Consider the following 17,630-nt stretch of genomic DNA (forward strand, 5'->3'; position numbering starts at 1 on the left):
GAGTCCCCAGGCGGCAGGAGTCCCTGAAGAAAGAGGCGGGTGGAGGACGCCAAGCGGGTGGGGCTGAAGGTGAATTGGGACGGGGTCATTTTTTAACTGGTGGGATGGATACCCAGCGTTTACCCTACAAGGACAGTTTCAGACCCTTGATCGTTTCAAAGCTATTAACTTACTTGTCTAATAAGCAGAAGAGTACGTATTCAATGTTCTTCCCCAATCAGAAATAATATGTGATATGTTAGCTCTGTGCCTGGCATTTTCTGTAAGTAGGGCGGGTTTGAAGGACAAGGGAAATGCGTTATGACTACGTCAGAAGTATATTTCGTTCTGCTGGAATATATATTTTGACATCAGAAATATGGGGTCACAAAATGCTAATATGCTCACACCAGGTAAGTTTTAGTCTGAGTTTAACACAGGACAGAAGTCACCACTGTACTTTTTTTTTTTTTTAGCACATGGCCTGACGTGTATATAGGTGCTCAATAATTACTTGTAGAATGAATAACATTTGGTGTTTTCATCTCCTTTTTCATAAAATATAAGGCAATGTATTGCATATTTTTATTCTCTCATCTACAATCAGTTTCCCATATTATTACATAGTCTGTGTAAATACGCTTTGAAATAGCTGCATAATGCTTCCTTGACTGAATTTATCATAGTAACCACTCCTTTGTTGTTGATTATTAGTTGAATTGGTTTTAGTGAATGGTCATCATGGTGCTAATTGTATATAACCAGTAATGAGAAACTCTTCTTCTATAGATAGTAATGATCTCTTTTGAATAGCCATATTATTGTTAGAGAGTCTTTTCTCCTCCAAAGGGCAGACATTTGACCCTGTGATTTCCCCCAGGAGTTCTAGCAAAATTGCATTCCTTTCCTTGGAAGGTTAGATGGCCTCTGTGCCCTGGAAGCTGCAGTTCTCTGTGGTGCCTCTGGGACAGTAGCATCCCTTAGAGCTGCTCTGGAGAAGGGCAAGAGATAAGAGGTTCCAGATAAGACAGGAATGAAACCAGCCAGGACAGGTAGGTGAGTACAAAATCCTTTGAAACTGGTTATTTCTTTGGGTTCTCTTAGAAGCAGGTAGCACAGAGGTTATACTATTTTACAGATCCAGAAACGGAGTGACTTGCCCAAGATCACAGAGGCCACTAGTGTCAGAATCTCCTATTCCCCATAAGAATCATCTATGGGCTTCTTAGTCACTCCCCTGCATTCACTGATGCTGGCTCCTGGCCCACTGTCTTCTCTCCTCCAGGCCCTTGTGATCACTTGCAGCTGCTCTCATTGGAAAGCAGCGCTTTGCAGGTTCTGGCCACTGTCTCCTATACTTCGATCCCTGCCACTACAGTTGCTACTGGATCTCATTAGAGACTTCTGTTCCTTTTTTCAATCTGTCAATTGTTTCCGGGCTTCACTTTCATTCCCTATCTGTATGGTCAGTGCCTTCCACATCCTCAAGCCTTCTTTTGCTGTATTTTGCTGATCATCCTCCCTGACACCCTTCCCATCACCACCCATTAATCTAGTTTGCTTCCCTAATTAGGTTCCTGCTTCCAACTATATCTGAATCCTCAGTTACCCACTGGTGAGGTTTTTCTCCAGTTCCCCTCATTAGCCCTCCCAAACTTCACCTTTCTCTTCCTGTCTCCTACTCCCGACTCTTATTCCTCTCCTCCCCCACCATGAACTGACCTTGTCTCCTATTTCACAGGAGAACTTCCACAAAATCCTACTCCCTGCAGCTCAGGGAAGGCCCCATCCTTTCTTTCTTCCTTCTTCTTCGTCTTAGGAAGTGGTGTTTCTCCATCCAGAGTAAATCCCTTCACCTCTGCCTTGACCTCATCCCCTCCATCTTTGAGATCTGGTTCCACCAGGCATCTCTCTTTCTCTCGTGCATCCTTCAAGGTCTTTACTGGCCCCTCCCTTTTCCCTTCCTAAAAAATGCTTCCTTGACTTCACATCCCCCTGTGGGTATTGTTTGACTTCTTCCCTGCTCTTTCCATCTAAGCTTCTTAAAGAAACTCCTTCACACTCACTGCTATTTGCTTCCTGCCTCCACTGCACCACTGAAACTGCACTCTCTGAGGTCACCAAAGACCTAATTACAAAATCCAATGGACACTTTTCAGTCTTTATCTTATTGGAGCCCCCACCTGCATCTAACATCACTGCTCACTCTATCCTTCTTGAAATCCTTTCCTTCTTTGGCTTCCTTGAAGCCACTCTCTCCTTCTGAAGCCAGAGCTAGCAGCTTGAATGTGGGTATGGTGGAGGCAGATGGCTGGATCCAACCTCTCTCCTGCGTGGTCCTCTCTCTTTCCCCCAGTAGGTGCTGACTCTAAGGTCCTAAGGTGTCTGTCCCTGGGCGGGCTCTATCTATCTCATACAGAGCCAGTCAGATTCCAGTGGCTTCCCCTTTATTGCTGAACTGGGCCAGGCTCACAGAGGCCTGTGCCAGGTGTTGACAGTGTCTGTCCCTGGAGGAGGGAAGAGCAGAGGTGAACGGGTCAGGGACGCAGGTTAGACATAGGACCAGGCTGGAGGCTGCGTGGGCTAGGGAGCCCAGGGGGACTAGGGTGGGGGCTGGGAGGGCAAGAGGGCCCCTCCTTCTGGAGGATCTCGAAGTCAGAGTTGTTGACGATGGCTTCTTGGACAGTAGGCATCTCTGCAAAAGGCATATAGTCTGCTCCTGGGGAGTGGAAACCAGTGCAGGTATGGGATTCAGGGAGGGAGTGGGTGAAGCAGTCCTGGATGGGATGGCTGAGGGGAGGAGTGCCTTCCTGCCTGGCCTTCTGATTACAGACCCTGGAATGGGCCCCTGTCCAAGGTTGCCCCCTCACCGTGAGGCCTCCCTCCTCGCCGGGTCTCCTCAGTTTCAAAGAAAGTCTCATGTTCCTCCCAGCGCCGGTCACAGGCAGCACAGAGAAAATTAGACTCAAAGCATCTGCAGGAACAGCCTAGGGCAAGGGAGCAGCTAAGAAAAGTACAGGGACTTGGGGCTTCCCCCAGGGCTGACTGCATTCTCATCTCTTCCTCACCAACCATAAGCCCAAGTCTCTCCTTCCAGCTCCCCATCCTCATCCCCAAACTGTTTGCACCTATCCCTACCCCTACACTCCCCTTGCCCTAGAAGGTACCTTTGACCCTGCAGGAATGTGACCCAGCAGCTTTGTGGTCTTCATGGCTGTGTTTGCAGCGACATTGGGCCCTCCAAGCCCTGGGGTCAAAGGTGGTCCGTCTCTTGAGCCAGAACTCACCCACCTCCTCTGGGCGTGATGGGATAAAGCAGAACATGAGGCAGCGGCACTGGCCCACGTTGCAGGGCACAGATATGTCTGTGGAGAAGGGGGCAGTGGTAGGATTAGACCAGGACCCGCTAGGGCTTGGCCTGTCTTCCCCCAAACAAACATACACACACATTTGCTCTCAGACCTCCCAACACACAACAAAGGGCGGTTCTCGCTCCACACGGACAAGGGATGGTCGCTTCTCCCCTACCTGAGATAATATGATGCTCTCTCAACAAGTGTCCACAAAAGCACTTGGACTCATCCCCAATCTGGAAACAGTCCCATAGATAATGGGGGCAGCGCCAGCCAATGTAGAGACCTGGGTGTGGAGGACTGAGTAAGAAGGAAAAATTACCCAAGCTCCCCCCGTGTGTTATCTATCTCAACCACCAGTCTTCATCCCTACCCCATTAGACTTTTTTCCTCAAGGTTTTCTCAATGCCCAACAAGTGTCTTCAGATCCCTTCTCACCCTGGAATCCACTCCATCTGTGTCTGCCTGTCAGAAGTGACTGAAGACAGTCCAGTTCTGAGCAAGAAGATTATCAGTGAAGTTTTATTTGACGATGAACATGTATCTCGCTGAATTCTCTGTGACTGTGGGAATTCTCAATCTCTCCTCCCAACATTAGAGTCAAACTTAGCTTTGTTTCCTTGAAGTGTTTAAGGTGAGGGAAAGGGAAGAGGACTGGTCAGGTGCAGAGTAGATGGTGGGGACTGGCTCCTCAGGAGCATGGTATGCAAGGGCCTTGAAGTGGGGGAGGTGGTTGGGCAGCCCTGATGCCAGGAGGCAGGAGGAGGGCTTCTCTCACTTCTCCAGGTTGTCACCTTCATACTTTGCTTCTGTGTTCCTGGTGTTACTGAACTAATGCCTTCTATGAACTTGAGAAGGGCTGCCTATGGCTCTCCAAGGGTAGGAGCAAGGGGGAGGCCAGAAGTCATGATTGGCGGAGAGCAAAAATTATATAAGCATGTGAGACTAAGAAAGGAGGCATGGAAAGGCAGGTGAGCCTAAGATGCATCCCTGAGAGCAGGCACCAGCAAGAGACCACAACCCCCGAAAGCATGGTTTCAGCAGTGAGGTCTGAAACTGTTTGGCTTGACGGTCAGTCTCACCACAAGGCAAGGGTGGTGCGGTGTAAATGTGGGAGGCACTTCCCACTCAGATTTCCTTATCCTCCACAAGAGCTGAGGGTACTTCTAGCCAAGAATCTTGTCTGCATCCCCAAGGAGTGGGACCTTTAGCTGTGGGACTCTTATTCCCATTTAAAGGCAATGAAGGCACCTCCACAAAAAGTTGTCCTTGACTTCCCCTGTCTGTCTGGGGGCCCCTCCTCTTGCCTTCCATGGCTCCTTGTGCTACTCCTATGCCAGTTCAGTGCATTACAATGGACTGTTCACTTGTATTCCCATTAGCCTGTGAGTTTCTCCAAGGAAGGCCTGTCTTTTCATCTATGTCTTTAGTCCTAACATAGGGTCTGGCACAAAATAGGTGCTTAGAGAACATGAATTGCTTGGCTAAATAAATGAGCAGATTCCTTCAGGAGGAAGAGACACCCAGTACTCCTGACAAAGCCTGAAGTTCCATAAGGAGAATGAGAAAGAGTTAGTGTCCTGCGGTCTTTGACTCTGGCCAGGGCCACAGTATACAATTCTGTGCCTAATTGTCAGACTAGGTTTTCTTGTCTTACCCATGGTCTCTGGGGATCTGAAGCCTGACCAGATGTGGCTTTTGCCTTTGATGCTTCTGTCTTGACACTGACAGCCCATAGTGTCAATGCCCCTTTACATCAGGGAAGCTTGGTTGAAAGGGCAGAGTGTGGACAAAGTCACAATGGAGGTGCGAGGGGGCCAGGATTCCACTAGAGGAATTCTGAACTCTGTCTGGAATAGCAGGAAGCAGTGGATGAACAGATGAGGTGCAGAGGTGAACAAGGGTTAGTGCCCATTGATCAAGGCCTGGCCTGAGGGCCTGGGAGAGTCAAGTTCAAGCACCAATGTGGGAGTCATTGCCCAGTTTCAGATGAACAAGACTAGAGTTTGAATCAGAATGGCAACTACACCTCAGACTCTGTTACAGGTGTCTGTGCCCTTAAAGTGGGACAACTGACCACTTGGCTGTGTATTCCGGCAGAAAGCCTTCTACTCTGCCGTGATTCCAAACCTTCTTCCTGTTATAATTAGACAAAGATTGGCAGGGGGAGGAGACATTATCTGGGACACTATTTTGACTCTGCACAACACAGTCAATCCCACAGTCACAGTCTCATTTGCATGATAATATCTCTTTATGCTTAGAACATCACACAACATACAGCTGTCTTTATGTGAAAGATGTCTTCAGCCTAGACCTCTCTCCTAAGCTTTAGACCCAAATAGCCAGCTTTCTACTATTCTACCAGCCTTTTCCACAAGCTCTGCAAATGTGTTATAACCAATGATTCCTTCCAGACTTGGCCCTCATCCTTTGTCCTCCGTTCACCCAACACATATTAAACACCTACACTGTTTTAGGCATTCAGTTAATAGCACCATCATCCAATCAGTAACTAAAGCCAAAAACCTCGGTGACATTCCAGGCATGTCCCTCTGTCTTATCCTACACATCCAATGATTCAATGATCAATTTTACCTTCTTAGCATTTCTTGAATCAGTCTACTTCTCTTTACCTCTGCCCATCCACTTCTCACCTGGTTTATTACCAGTGCCCCACACTGTAGTCTTCCTGTCCCCAGTCTTGTCTCTCTCCAGGCTATCCTACTGCCAGAAGATCTTTCAAAAATACAAATTTGTTCATGTTATTATCCTATTTAAATTTTTTATTTTTTTAGTGAATCTCAGTTGCCCTCAGGATATAATCCCAACTTTTGAGTTTGGCACAGAAATGCCTGTGCAGTTCTGCCTTTCTGGTGCCTAGCTAGGCTCCTCTGGCCATTGCTCTCCGCAGCGGTGTACTGCATTGCTCACAGTTTCCTACTGGTGCCTTGCCCTGTTGTGTCACCTTACACCACTTTGTACCTGGCCACCTCTTCTTACTCATCTCACAGATTTTGGCCGAGAAATCATCCCTCCCCCAAGTCCCCAAGACTAGGTGCCCCTTTTCTCTGCTCATGCAGGACTCTGGGCTGACCTCAATCATAGCAATTATGAAAATGAGTTATAATTATTCATTTACTTATCGGTATCTCTTATTAGAGTACAAATTGTTTCAGGGATTTTTGTCTTTGAAATCCCACCAGCATCACCACTTCCACAGCTAGCCCAATGCCTGGCATGTAGTTGGAGCTCAATAAATACTGAATGAATAAAAGAAAAGCTTACACTTGATATTTCTCTATACATCACATATACTGTGATGGAGTCCCTTGGTGTCTCTAGGGACTCAAGTTCCCCAATATTCGAAGGCAGCCCCAAATATCTTTGTTTAGGATTGAATGACACTTAAATTTCTGTATAAAACTGCCAGTTTAAACAGGAAAATGAAGAAGTTCAGTCTGAAGAGGAAATGCAGTGGCTTTGAAGAGTAGGGAGTAGATCGGAGGTTCTGAGAAGGAGGAGACTGAACAGACCCTGCATTTGCAAGAAGAATAAGTAAGCATGACAGAGGATGTTCAATAAGCAAAGCCATTTCAATGCCTGAACGAGGCTGAGAAACAAATGAGATCACTCTGACTTTCTTGGCCCGGTATGGGAATAAGGCAAGTAAATTACATGAAGGAGAGATAAGGACATAGAATTACCCAGTTATCTTTATATCTTAGGCTCATCTAGGTTTGACATAAGGGAAAAGGAAGTATGAGAGATGAAAACAAATACAGTGATATCTATTGTGTTCAGTCTAGAAGCCCCAGAATCCTTATAACAGGTCAGGGTGGCCCTCTTACTGAAGGGAATTCCTATAGATACAAAGTTCAGTGACACAGGTGCATGTGCTCACACACAGGATGGCATGTGTTCACACGATTTTTCTGCATACCCTTTACACAGATGCAGGTAAGCCCAGCATGCCATTAACAGGACAGGTATTCATTCTGGGCTGAGACTTGGAATCAATAGGGTGAGAAGACATGGCTCTCCTCTTTGGTGAGGAAACTCAAAGCTTTGGGTTCCCAGGTGATCATGGGTCTAGCATGCAAGGGTGACAGCCTTTTAATGGAGTTCCACCAAGGGGACTAAGGCCTTTTGCCATGTCAGAGCAACAAGCCTCCGGGAAACTGTCCAGGGTCCTCGGCCAACTCAGCCTTAGGGTCTGCTCAGTGCAGGCTATCTGAGTCCTAGATCTGGGGCTGGCCTGTTGTGGTCCTTCTGTTTTTAACTGAACTAGCCACCTGTTCTTGCCTGGGCTTTTTATGAATATCCCTACTTTTTGTCTGCATCTCCCCTCATCTACCCTGGCCTAACTGCCTGCTCCACCAACCACCCCACCTACTCCCAGACCTAGTCTAGGCAGGTAGCATTGCCATTCCCACAAGGAGTAGCTGTCCATTGAACAAGCAGGTTCCTAGATCCTGTTGGATTGGAGGATGGCCATGGGCCTGTCACGGGCCTCTGAAAGGCTGCCTGGGCTCACCTGTCTGGATGGCATTCAGGGCTGCATCCTTCTCCCATTGGAAAAGATAATCCACCCGAGCACCAGACTTCTCTCTGTGCAGTGCCTTAGCCACTTTCGCCAGGTTTGCCTGCTTAGCAGGGATCATTGGGCGGACTGTGTAACCTAGGGAGGGAGGGGCTGAGTAACTAAGGGGAGGTGAGGAGGCTCGAAAATTGAGAGAAGGGGCCCAGTCAAAGAGTAACCCAATCCCCTCCTGCTGGGGCAGGTCAAAGACAGTGCTGAGAAAGGGGGAAGGGCTGGAGCAATTACGGCTGATTCCCTTCTTCCCCTTCTTCTTGCCCGGCTTCTGTTCAGGCTGAGCTGTGTGAGTGGTGCTGTCTGTGGCATCCACCCCTTTCTCGCCCTCTTCTTCCTCTTCCCCCTCTTTTGCAGGTGTGTCCAGGTGGAGTGAGGCTGGAGGGCCTGAAAGGGAGTGCTTTTGAAGGCTCTCAGAGTCAGTGGTCTGGATGGAGTCCAAGGAAGACTCAAAGGGCTCTTCCTTCGGATCATCAGAGAAAGATGCAGGGACCTGGCTTAGTGATGAGGTATGAAAAGTAAGGTGTTTCTCTGCGATGTCAGAGATGTGAGTCCCCAACAGGATCTCAGGGTTAGGGGTCTCCAGAGAGACCTCAGAGGTAGAGTGTCCTAAAGGGGTTTCTGGGATGGAAGGCTTTAAAGGGGTTTCAGAGTTATCGGTCTTTAAAGGAGTCTCAGAGATGGAAGGCTCCAAAGGGGTTTCAGAGGTGTGGGTCTCTAACGGGACCTGGGAAATAGATGGCGTCATATGAGATTCAGAGTCAAAGGGCTCTAAAGGGGTTTCAGAGATGGGAGGCTCTTCAGGGATAGGGGGCTCCCGTGAGTCCTCAGCGGAGGAGTCCTTTGAAGAAAGGTGCTCTTCTGCATCCATGGTGGTATGAGGCTCTTCTGTGACCTTGTCTGCTTCCATCTAGTGGTAGAACAGGGTACATGTTTCATTAGGTTGGGATTGGAGGGTCTGCAAAGTCAGGATTCACAGGGGGCTCTGGAATTAGGATAAGGTTTTCAGTGTACCCGAGATACAAGGGGGAAGCCAGGTGAGCTCTGGGTCAGGGTACAGTGCCAGGAGGTTAACTTATGTGCCTAGACTCCATATGGCATACTAGAAGGCTGAAGCAGTCTGAATCCCATCAGTAGATGGTAGCAGAGGAGGGGGCCTGAACATAGTATCTTGGCTAGTCCAAGGACAGGGTTCTGGGCATACCTGAGGGCAATGCAGATCAGGCTAGGGACTTCTAAAGGCTGGGAATACCAAGCCAAAGTTGGGGTTTGCTCGCAAGAGTGCAGGAGGATACATTAGGCAGGGCCCAATATGATTTTTTTCCCCCAGTTGGTCTTTCATGGAACCTAGACATCTTTTTTTTTAAATTATTCACAGTCTAGTTTTGCCCAGGGACACCCCCTCACCCACCAACCCTAGGTAAGATCATTCATGTTCAGGTTTTCAGCTATATCCAAGTGTATGATGATGACTCCTAAATCCATATTTCCAGCTTAGACCTCTTTAAACCCCTGTACTTAGTCATAACCAATTGCCTGCTGGACATTGCTAAATGGATGTCCCATAGGGCATCAAAACTGAACTCTGAGATTTATCCTTTCCCCTCAGCCCTCATCTTCAAATAGGCACCAATAACTATATTTCCTATCTTCTAAATATCCCCCAAATCCATTCTCTCCTCTCCTTTCCCGCCAATTTTGTTCAAGTTCTTGTCATTTTCTACCTGGATTATGTAATAACTTTGCCCCTCTGTTGCCTTCCCCAGCATATTAATCCACTCACCTATTCTTTCATTGATTTATGTAACTTCTTCTTTTACAAAGAACTTAATCTTATCACTTTTATTCAGGCACTGGACTCAGTAGAGAGAATCTGGGAAGGAGACAGGTTAACCAAAATGACAATACAAATGAGCTGGTGTTATGCTGAGGTAAGCCCAGGATTCTGTGGGGAGTGGACTGTGCCTAATTTATCTTGGGAGGATGTCCAAGAGGGGTCAGCCGTCCTTAACGACCCAAGCAAGACCTTTCTAAAATGCAAACCCGACAATGGCATTCCCTTGCTTAAAAACACTCAGTGACTCTGGCTAGGAATTGGGTCCAAATTTCTTGGCCCTGACACTCAAGGCCTGTCATCTTTTGCAACATTGCCTAAGGAGTCCAGCCTTACTTAACTTCTGCTGCTCTCTAATATGGCCCATGCTCCAGAGATATTACATTAATAATTTCTTAAACTCATCGGGGCCTTTCCATAGGAGAAGGGGACAGCAAGTGGGGGAAAGGTAGGATGATGGGGTGGAAAATGGCCAGACCTTCAGCAAGAGGAAAAGGGGGCCTGAGGGTGAAGAACCGGAGGATGGGAGGAGAGGACTGAGTGGAGAAACGTGGGGGACATGGGGAATGGGGAAGATAAGGATGAAAAGTGGAGAGGGGTAGGGGGTTGGACTGAGGTAGGTAGGAAGGGACAGAAGGAATTAGGACAGAATGGGAGGATTTGGAGGAGGAGGCATTTGAGAGACTACATACCTCTGGGCTTTGTCTTGGGTGTTACAAGTCCTTACGTAGGGTCTTGTCTGAAGTCGGGAAGGGGCAGTGTTGGTCCCGAGGGTGAGAAGGCTCTTAACCGTGGATGAGCCCTGGCTGCAGGCGCTGTTGGTGAGAGGCCTTGCTTGCAAGTCTACGACTTAGGGAGGGGACTTGGACACCTGCAGAAATTCACAAAGGAACTCTGGCCAGATCTGAGGAAAGGTGTGAGGGGGAGGGATGATGAGGAGCTTGACTAAAGCCTCTGGAACCCGGGCCAGGAGTGGAGGGATCCGTCACCAGGGCAACCTGAACGCCCAGCAGTCTCCTTGGCAACAGCAGTCTGGTCACCGCCCCGGTGAGTAAGGTCTCCTGAGGGGGCTGCAATGGACCCGGAGGGGACAAACCTAGAGAGTTCACTTCTTTTAAGGGGGTTTTGTGGGATTTTTGTGAGACTCTGTGAGAGTCTCTGGGTAGGGTCTGCAGATCTCTGTGGGGACGTTGTGGGTGTCTGGGTTTGTGAGGTTCTCTGTAGGGCTCCTATGAGTTGTCTGTTGTGTGGTCAGTGGGGGCTATGAGGATCTGATGGGGGCATCTGGGCTTCGCAGTTGGGGTGAGAGACACAAGGGCTCTGGTAGCTGGGGCTGGGGCAGTCTGTCCTCGAGCCCCCAGGGCCAAGTTAGAGACCAATAGACTAGGGCCGGGGGCGGGCTTTACTAACAAGGACCAATAGAATTAATCGAGGGGCGGAGCACCATATGACGTCAGGCCGAGGCCGCCGCCGCCGCGGGGCCTGGGTATCGCCGGTCCAGCGCAGCCCGGAGTCGCCCAGGCCTGAACTCCTACCCAGGTCCCCGGCCCGGCCCCAGCCGACCCGACCCCGGCCCCGGGCCCGCGAGAACACCGGAGACACCCCCCGGGGGGTGGGAGCGGAGCCGCGGGTCAGCTCTGCGAGCGCCCCGCGCTGGCCTGTCCGGCCCCGCCCCCGCCCCGGGCCATGGCCCAGCCCTTGTCCCGGCCCCTTGTCCTATCCTCATCCAGGCCTTGGCCCCCGACCCCGCCCTTGCCCCGCTTTCCACATCAGGTCCAGCTCCGGCCTGGGTCCCAGCGAATGCCCAGATTCGGGTCCCAACTCAGGTTCCCCTTCCAGTCCCAATCCCAGTCCCTGGCCTGGCACCCATCCCAGCCCCTGCCCCTGTTTCACCTCTTTTCCCAAATCCCAGCCCAGCCCCTGTCCCAACCCCATTCACAATATTTGCTTAAGCCTGGGGCCCAACCCTTGCCTTTGCTCCAGTCCCCACCACAGCCCCTCCTTCCATCACATCCCCTGCCCTTGTACAAGCCCCAGTGTCCAGCCCAGCCCAACTCTGTATCCCAGCCTTTGCCCTCATCTCTGTGTTTACCCAAGTCTCTCCCACTGCCCACCCCTCTCTCTCATACCCTGCCCCTCTCCCAGCCTCGACTCAGGTCTGGGCTCCAGCTGCCACCAGCCTTATTGCTGCTGTTGCTGTTGTCTGTCCTTGGCCCAGGGGCTGGTGAGTGCAGAAACAGGAAAGACTGAGGCAGGGATGGGGTTCTGGCAGGGACGGGTGGACTGGAGGGATTCAGCAGAGGTGGGACCTGGGCAACTAGATCATTGGCGAAGAAGAGAGGAGTAGGGAGGAGAGAAGTCTTACATAACTGAGAGGAATTGGGAGGGTCAGAAGAGCGGTAACTGTGGATTTGAGGCTCAGCAGGTGGCTGATAGTCCCAAAGACAGAGACTCCAAGGTTTTCTTTCTTGGCGTCCATCCTGTCTCCACTTTGACCCTTGCTTTTCCAAGAAAGTCTTGAGGGCTTTGCTCCTGCTCATGAAGTTTGATGGGGGAGACATAGTCCCCCAGCAGAGAGCCTCTAGTCCATGTGGGAAGATCTGGACTAACCCTTTGAGGTACTGGGCATGCATTAAAACAGGTTGAGAAAGCTCTTTTGAAGATAAATGTGTAGCAAACAGATGGACGTGGATTAGTTGCCATTATAATGAGTTTAACTCTTGTCACAAGTCTCCTTTCAAATAAGCTTGATTTGCCTAGGAATAATTCCTGACGCTTTTAGAGCAGGGTTGAAACTTGGAGACCATTTTACAGATGGAGAAACTGAGGCTCAGCAAGGGATCAGTTTGCCCAAGGTCATACAGCTGGTCAGTGGCAGGTCTGGTGCTAGAAAAAGTTTTCCTAATTCCTATTCCATACTAGTGGGTTTTTTCCCCCCCACTGCAATAGGAAAACAGATCTAAGTGCAGAAAGACTCAAAGCACAGCCTATCCTCTCCCCTGTCTGCCCACAAGGGGGCTTCATCCACAAACTCCTCATTTGCCAGTTGTCAGCCCAGGGCCACCATCCAGTGAGGAAGTGACTCTGATAGGAGAGGGGGATACCCAACTTCCTAATGGGTGGAATGTGGGAGGAGGAGGGGGTCCTGGCTGTAGGAGATGTGCCATAAAGATCAGTCTGTAATAGAGAGTCTTCATAGCCCCAACCCCCAGCCATCTCTGGTGGGTGACTCTCTAGATGGAATGAAGATGTACCCAAGAAGTCTTCAGCAGTAACAACTAGCAGAGAAACTGGGGGTGGGGGCTGCATTTCAGTGAGCTCTGGGGCCCTGGTTCAATGCCCAAGCTTGAGGAGATCGATGCACGCTAAAGCTTGCTGCCCCTGCAGAGATGTGCAAGCTCTATGTGGGTGCTCACTGTTATCTGGGCACTTATGTGTCTGTGTGTGTACCTGAGGGGTCTGTGGGAATGCTGGGCATGTGCAGTATGTGTATATGCTTGTGGGTTGGTGAGCGTAGGCACGTGTGTGTTGTGTGGGGTGCATGTGAGCCCATGTGTCCTTAGTGCCTGTGTTGTTGTGTGAGGGGAGCTACACGTTGTGGCCTATGCATGCTCCTTTTCAGCTCTTCTTGCTCCTCCTGTAGACAGATTACTAAAGCGTCACCTTCCAAGTGGATGATCCCTTCCTTGGTTGGAGGCAATACTGGATGCCTCCCACAACATACATAAATAACCCATCTGCCCCCATCCAGGTCAGTTTTTCAATTGGGGTGAGAGGGAGTCCATTCTGTTGAGCCCAATTAATAGCTTCCATCCCTGCCCCCGCAGCTTCTTTGTTCATGAGCCCATTGAGCTAACACTGGGCTGACTAGGAGAGCAGGGTGACTGACAGCCATGGAGTTGTAGGAAGTTGAGAGGTGTGGATTAAAACAGAACTGTCCAGGAGCAGGTTCAAGTGCTTCGGGAGGATTGTAATGAGGTTGGAAAAGAGCACTGACTAGGCCTCACAGCAGGCAGGGCTGCCCTGACTGCTGTTACTAGTTGCTGGCCTGCAGGGGTGCTCTGTGACCTGGTGGTGGTGATAGGTTTTGCCTGAGGAGAGGCTGGCAGTGTCACAGGACCATGATAGCACAGTCAGCCTCAGTAAATCCTCAGTCTTTTCCTTAGACTTGTCTGACTGCAGTTGCATAACCCAGGAATGCCTTGCCATTATAGGAAATGACCTTTTGTTCTATTGTGTGCTGTGACTAGCAGGACCAGCTTCAGCCTATGTGTATGTGTGTGTGTGAGAGAGACAGAGACAGAGACAGAGGTGGTGATGGAGAATCACCCTGGCCTCATCCGGAAGTACTGGCACATTCAGGACAGGTTCATCTGAGCTTGGTTAGGTGCTTCCTCTGGGACCCAGCTCTGGAGGCCCTAGTGAAACCCTGAACCAAAGCTTGGAGTGAATGGGGCTGTGTTCGCTTTCTCAAACATCTGCCCTCAGAACGTCTGTGTTCCTTCCAGCAAGCCCAGCTGCTTTTTATTCACTTTTCCCACCAGCCTATCCTGTGACCTCTGTAGCCCCTCGCTGCTTTGAGGTGGTGTAACTAGTTACCCAATTCTCCAGTCCATGCCTTGTTCTTTTCATCACAGGGCTCTTTGTGCACGTCTGTCCATTGTTTCCTAAAGGTCATTAGCTGCTTTCACCACCAGCTCTCTGAGCATCTGCGCTGGGGGCCTGGCCTCTTCCCAGCAGTAGCAGTGGCCCATCTGGTGACCTATCCCTGGTCCCAGCTTTGAGGAGGAGAAGCCCTTCCCTGACTCCAGCAGGGGGTGCACTAGCACTCTGCTTTCCTGTGACTGCAGTGTCCAGGTTATTCAGCCCTCAGCTTTCTGCCTCCCAGCCAGGGCTCCTAGGAAACCTACTTTCCCCATCAGTTGGTTCGTTTCCTGTCATCCCTCTTGGGTACATCACCACTGCCCTGTGAGCCTCTCCAGTTCCTGGGCAGTGCTCAGCTTGCAAGGTGGCAGGTCTTCCTTGCTGACATTGAGACAGATTGTGTGGTCTAAATTGGGCAGGCTAGTCCTTGGGTGTACCCATGGCCTTTGAAGATGAGCACAGGCCAATCTAGGGCCAGTGATCTCTACCTGCATAGGACAGCTCTGCAGGGTGACTCGAGGTTGCTGTAGTTCAGTGGGGCCAACCTTTTCCCATGTTCCCTCCTCAGCAGCCTCCCTTTCCAGATGTCCTTTCTCTGTTATTTCAAATACCTCAATTTTGGAGTTACATCTCTCATCTCCAGAGGGGTAGATGGTCAGAATAAGCAAGCCTGTGGGTATTTACTACTTGGCTGGAAACTTGGCTTCAGGGTCACCCCTACCTGATGCCCCTACTCTTGTTCTGAAGCGGCTTGAGTTTCCAACCTTCTCATATGTTCTGGGGACATCTTTCTGGGCTTTGCTGGGGCTGGTCTTAAGTCTCCAGAGCTGTCAGATTCCCTAGAGCTTTGCCTGCCATTTGGGGCTCTCTTCTATCCAGCTAAGCTGCTGTGTTCTTTTCACTGCCACAGCAGTCCTGGTCCCTATGTGTTTGCCTGGTAGCTGCTTTCACCAGACTTTCCTGGCCACTGGGCTATGCTCCTAACAACCATGATCAGGTATCTTGGCTTTTCAGCTACAGAGGACCACTTCCTCCCAATCTGCCAACCCTGGCCTGCTCTGAATATGAGTATTCCCAGGTGGTCCGAGATTCCAGTGGCTCACCGATTGACTGCCTCACGGGGCCTCCCTCCGGGAAGCGCCCCCGGCTGCTCCTTCTGAATCCCAGAGACCTTGCTGACTCTCCTTTCCCCTTCTCCTGGGGGCTCTTGTGGTGGTCTGCCAGCTCCTGTCCTTGCCTCTGCCACCCAAGCAGGCCCCTTGGAGCCTCACCACAGTCGCCCCTCCCTACCACTGCCCTGAGCCAGTATACAGGGAGCTCTTGTGAAGCTTCTGAGGGTTTTTACGTCTCCTGACCGCAGGGGAACAGAGAGGGGGAGAAAATAAACAAGGAAGTTTCACAGTTCCATGCTGACGCCCAAGCCCACAGGTGGAGTTCCCGCATGCTCAGTAGCCTAGGAGCCCATGCCAGCGCGCACACACGCACCACCCCTCCATCCACACCTTTGTTTTGTTAGGCATATTAAAAGAGAACAATGGCTCCTAAGTGAAGGCAGCAGCTGTGGGGACCCTAAAAAAAGGGTCCTGGTTTTGGATTTAGACAGATCAAGGTTTGAATCCTCAGTTTGGTCTAGGTTTGAGCCTCAGTTTCCTTATCTGTAAAAAGAGGTCATTTTCCCCGAGGTCATTGTCAGGATTAAAGCAGATGATGGGGGCGGCAGGAGACCTGGTTCCTGGCTCAGAGGAGAGCATTTGTTGAGTCGGTGCTGTGTGTGGGGAGGACTGGTGTGCCTGGGGCTTTCTGGCAAAGGCCTGTCCTACTTTGCTCCTCTCTCTTCTGCCTGCTCCCCAGGAGGCCTCTTCCTGACTGACTACTCCACCTGCTCACCCCGCAAGCTGAGTCCTTTCCGCTCCTTTGCCAGCACCGAGCTCTTCCACTTCCATGTTCCTGAAGACACATTCCTGGCCGTTTGGAACCTCATCATCTTCAAAGAGCAGGGGGGAACCTTTGGGGACCACTGCCCAGACCAAAGTGTGACTGTGTGAGTGTCTGAGTTAACCTCCTGACCCCCACTTCCAACCCCAGGCCACTTTCCAAACTAGAATGTGACTTTATGAGTATCTAAACTGACCTTCTGACCCTGACACTTGTCCAGACTGAAGTGTGACTGAGTGAGGGCCAAGACCTCTGTCTCCCGACGATTCCTGACTGCTGTATGACTGTATGAGTGCCTGAGCTGACCTCTTGCCTTTTATGTTCTGACTCCTGACCTGGACCCACTTCGTTGCATGCGTCAGTCTGGAGAATCCACTTGTTTTACTGGTGATGAGTGACAGTTCTCTTTTCTCTCCCCCATTTCCTGCCCCCCACCCCATTGCCTGCTTTCCTCTTCTCTTCATTCTGGTCCTCCAGGTATTTCCGGTCCGGGGCACCCCCTGTCATCAATCCCTTGCACACACACTTCCCAGGGGACACAGCTGTGCCTGGGGTTTTCTCACTGACTCTCAGCTGGACACTGCCCAACCGCACCTCCGGCATCTTTAACATCAGCAGCCCCTTACCTGGAGACTGGTTCTTGGCTGCCCACCTTCCCCAGGCCCACGGTCACATCTCTGTCAAGGTGGGTTGATGCTGTCCAGGACAAGAGGGGCCAGAGCTGCTTCTCCATCTCTGGGCTACCTGGCAGACCAGCCTTGTGTCAGTGTGGGCAACAGCATGAGGGTGGCTGGGGTGAGGCATAGCTAGGGGTCAGCAGGTCACCTGGTAGGCCAGAGGCCGTGACCTGCAGGAGGCAGTTTGGGAACCTTAGAGGACATAGTGGGTTCAGGTAAGCTGAAGGGAAAGTCCAGAGTCAAACAGAGGCCCCAGCCCTGGGAAGTGGTGTCCCTTCCTATTGGAAGGCGCAGGGTTAGTCAAGGTGATCAGAAGCCAGCCAGGGACCAGTCAGATGCTGCGGCACAAACCCAGGACTAGTCTTTCTCTACATCTTGGTGATAGCCCTGAAGACTCTTGTAGGTTGCAGCCCAGTCGTTAGTCCATCTGGGAGAATACATGAGAATACATTCCTCATCTATCCTAATTTCAGTTCCCTGTGCCTTATGGAAGATGATAAGGGAACTCTGGGGGCAGGGAAACCCTTTACTGTTAAAGGGAGATTTTGAGCAACTGGTGTCCAACCAGCTATTGCCTCTCTTTACCCCAAATATTGGCAGTGATTTCATAGAGC

At 50.5% G+C, this 17,630-nt stretch overlaps 2 protein-coding genes across 5 annotated transcripts in view; one reads left to right on the forward strand and one right to left on the reverse strand.

The window, feature by feature from the left end:
- Positions 1-16: 16 nt before the first annotated feature.
- FAM221B (family with sequence similarity 221 member B) lies at positions 17-11,184 on the reverse strand. Its single transcript, XM_045515187.2, has 6 exons — positions 10,453-11,184; positions 7,870-8,836; positions 3,508-3,618; positions 3,147-3,344; positions 2,850-2,966; positions 17-2,698 (listed from the first exon to the last, which is right to left on the reverse strand). Exons 2-6 carry the CDS (start codon positions 8,834-8,836, stop codon positions 2,517-2,519), a joined length of 1,575 nt encoding a protein of 524 aa, XP_045371143.1. The 5' UTR covers positions 10,453-11,184; the 3' UTR covers positions 17-2,516.
- Positions 11,159-17,630, forward strand: part of TMEM8B (transmembrane protein 8B) — a 37,345-nt gene continuing 30,873 nt past the window's right edge. For 2 of the 4 annotated variants that reach the window (XM_074361823.1, XM_074361824.1), the window contains exons 1-3: positions 11,306-11,984; positions 16,256-16,445; positions 16,817-17,024. In XM_074361823.1, the coding sequence (XP_074217924.1) occupies positions 11,447-11,984; positions 16,256-16,445; positions 16,817-17,024 (936 nt within the window). In that variant the 5' untranslated portion in view covers positions 11,306-11,446. Of the gene's footprint in view, positions 11,985-16,255; positions 16,446-16,816; positions 17,025-17,630 lie in introns of all 4 variants that reach the window. The other 2 variants (XM_074361825.1, XM_074361826.1) reach the window with 2 other exon arrangements.

The sequence above is a fragment of the Camelus bactrianus genome, chromosome 4 (assembly GCF_048773025.1).
Source record: "Camelus bactrianus isolate YW-2024 breed Bactrian camel chromosome 4, ASM4877302v1, whole genome shotgun sequence".
NCBI lineage: Eukaryota > Metazoa > Chordata > Mammalia > Artiodactyla > Camelidae > Camelus > Camelus bactrianus.

Excerpts from the sequence above, each read along its gene's own strand:
- FAM221B (XM_045515187.2), bottom strand. The coding sequence starts at position 8,836 with ATGGAAGCAGACAAGGTCACAGAAGAGCCTCATACCACCATGGATGCA. Across the intron at positions 3,345-3,507 it reads AGAGCATCATATTATCTCAG|ACATATCTGTGCCCTGCAAC; the intron begins GTAGGGGAGAAG and ends CCTTCTCCACAG. Across the intron at positions 2,699-2,849 it reads GCGAGGAGGGAGGCCTCACG|GAGCAGACTATATGCCTTTT; the intron begins GTGAGGGGGCAA and ends TCCACTCCCCAG.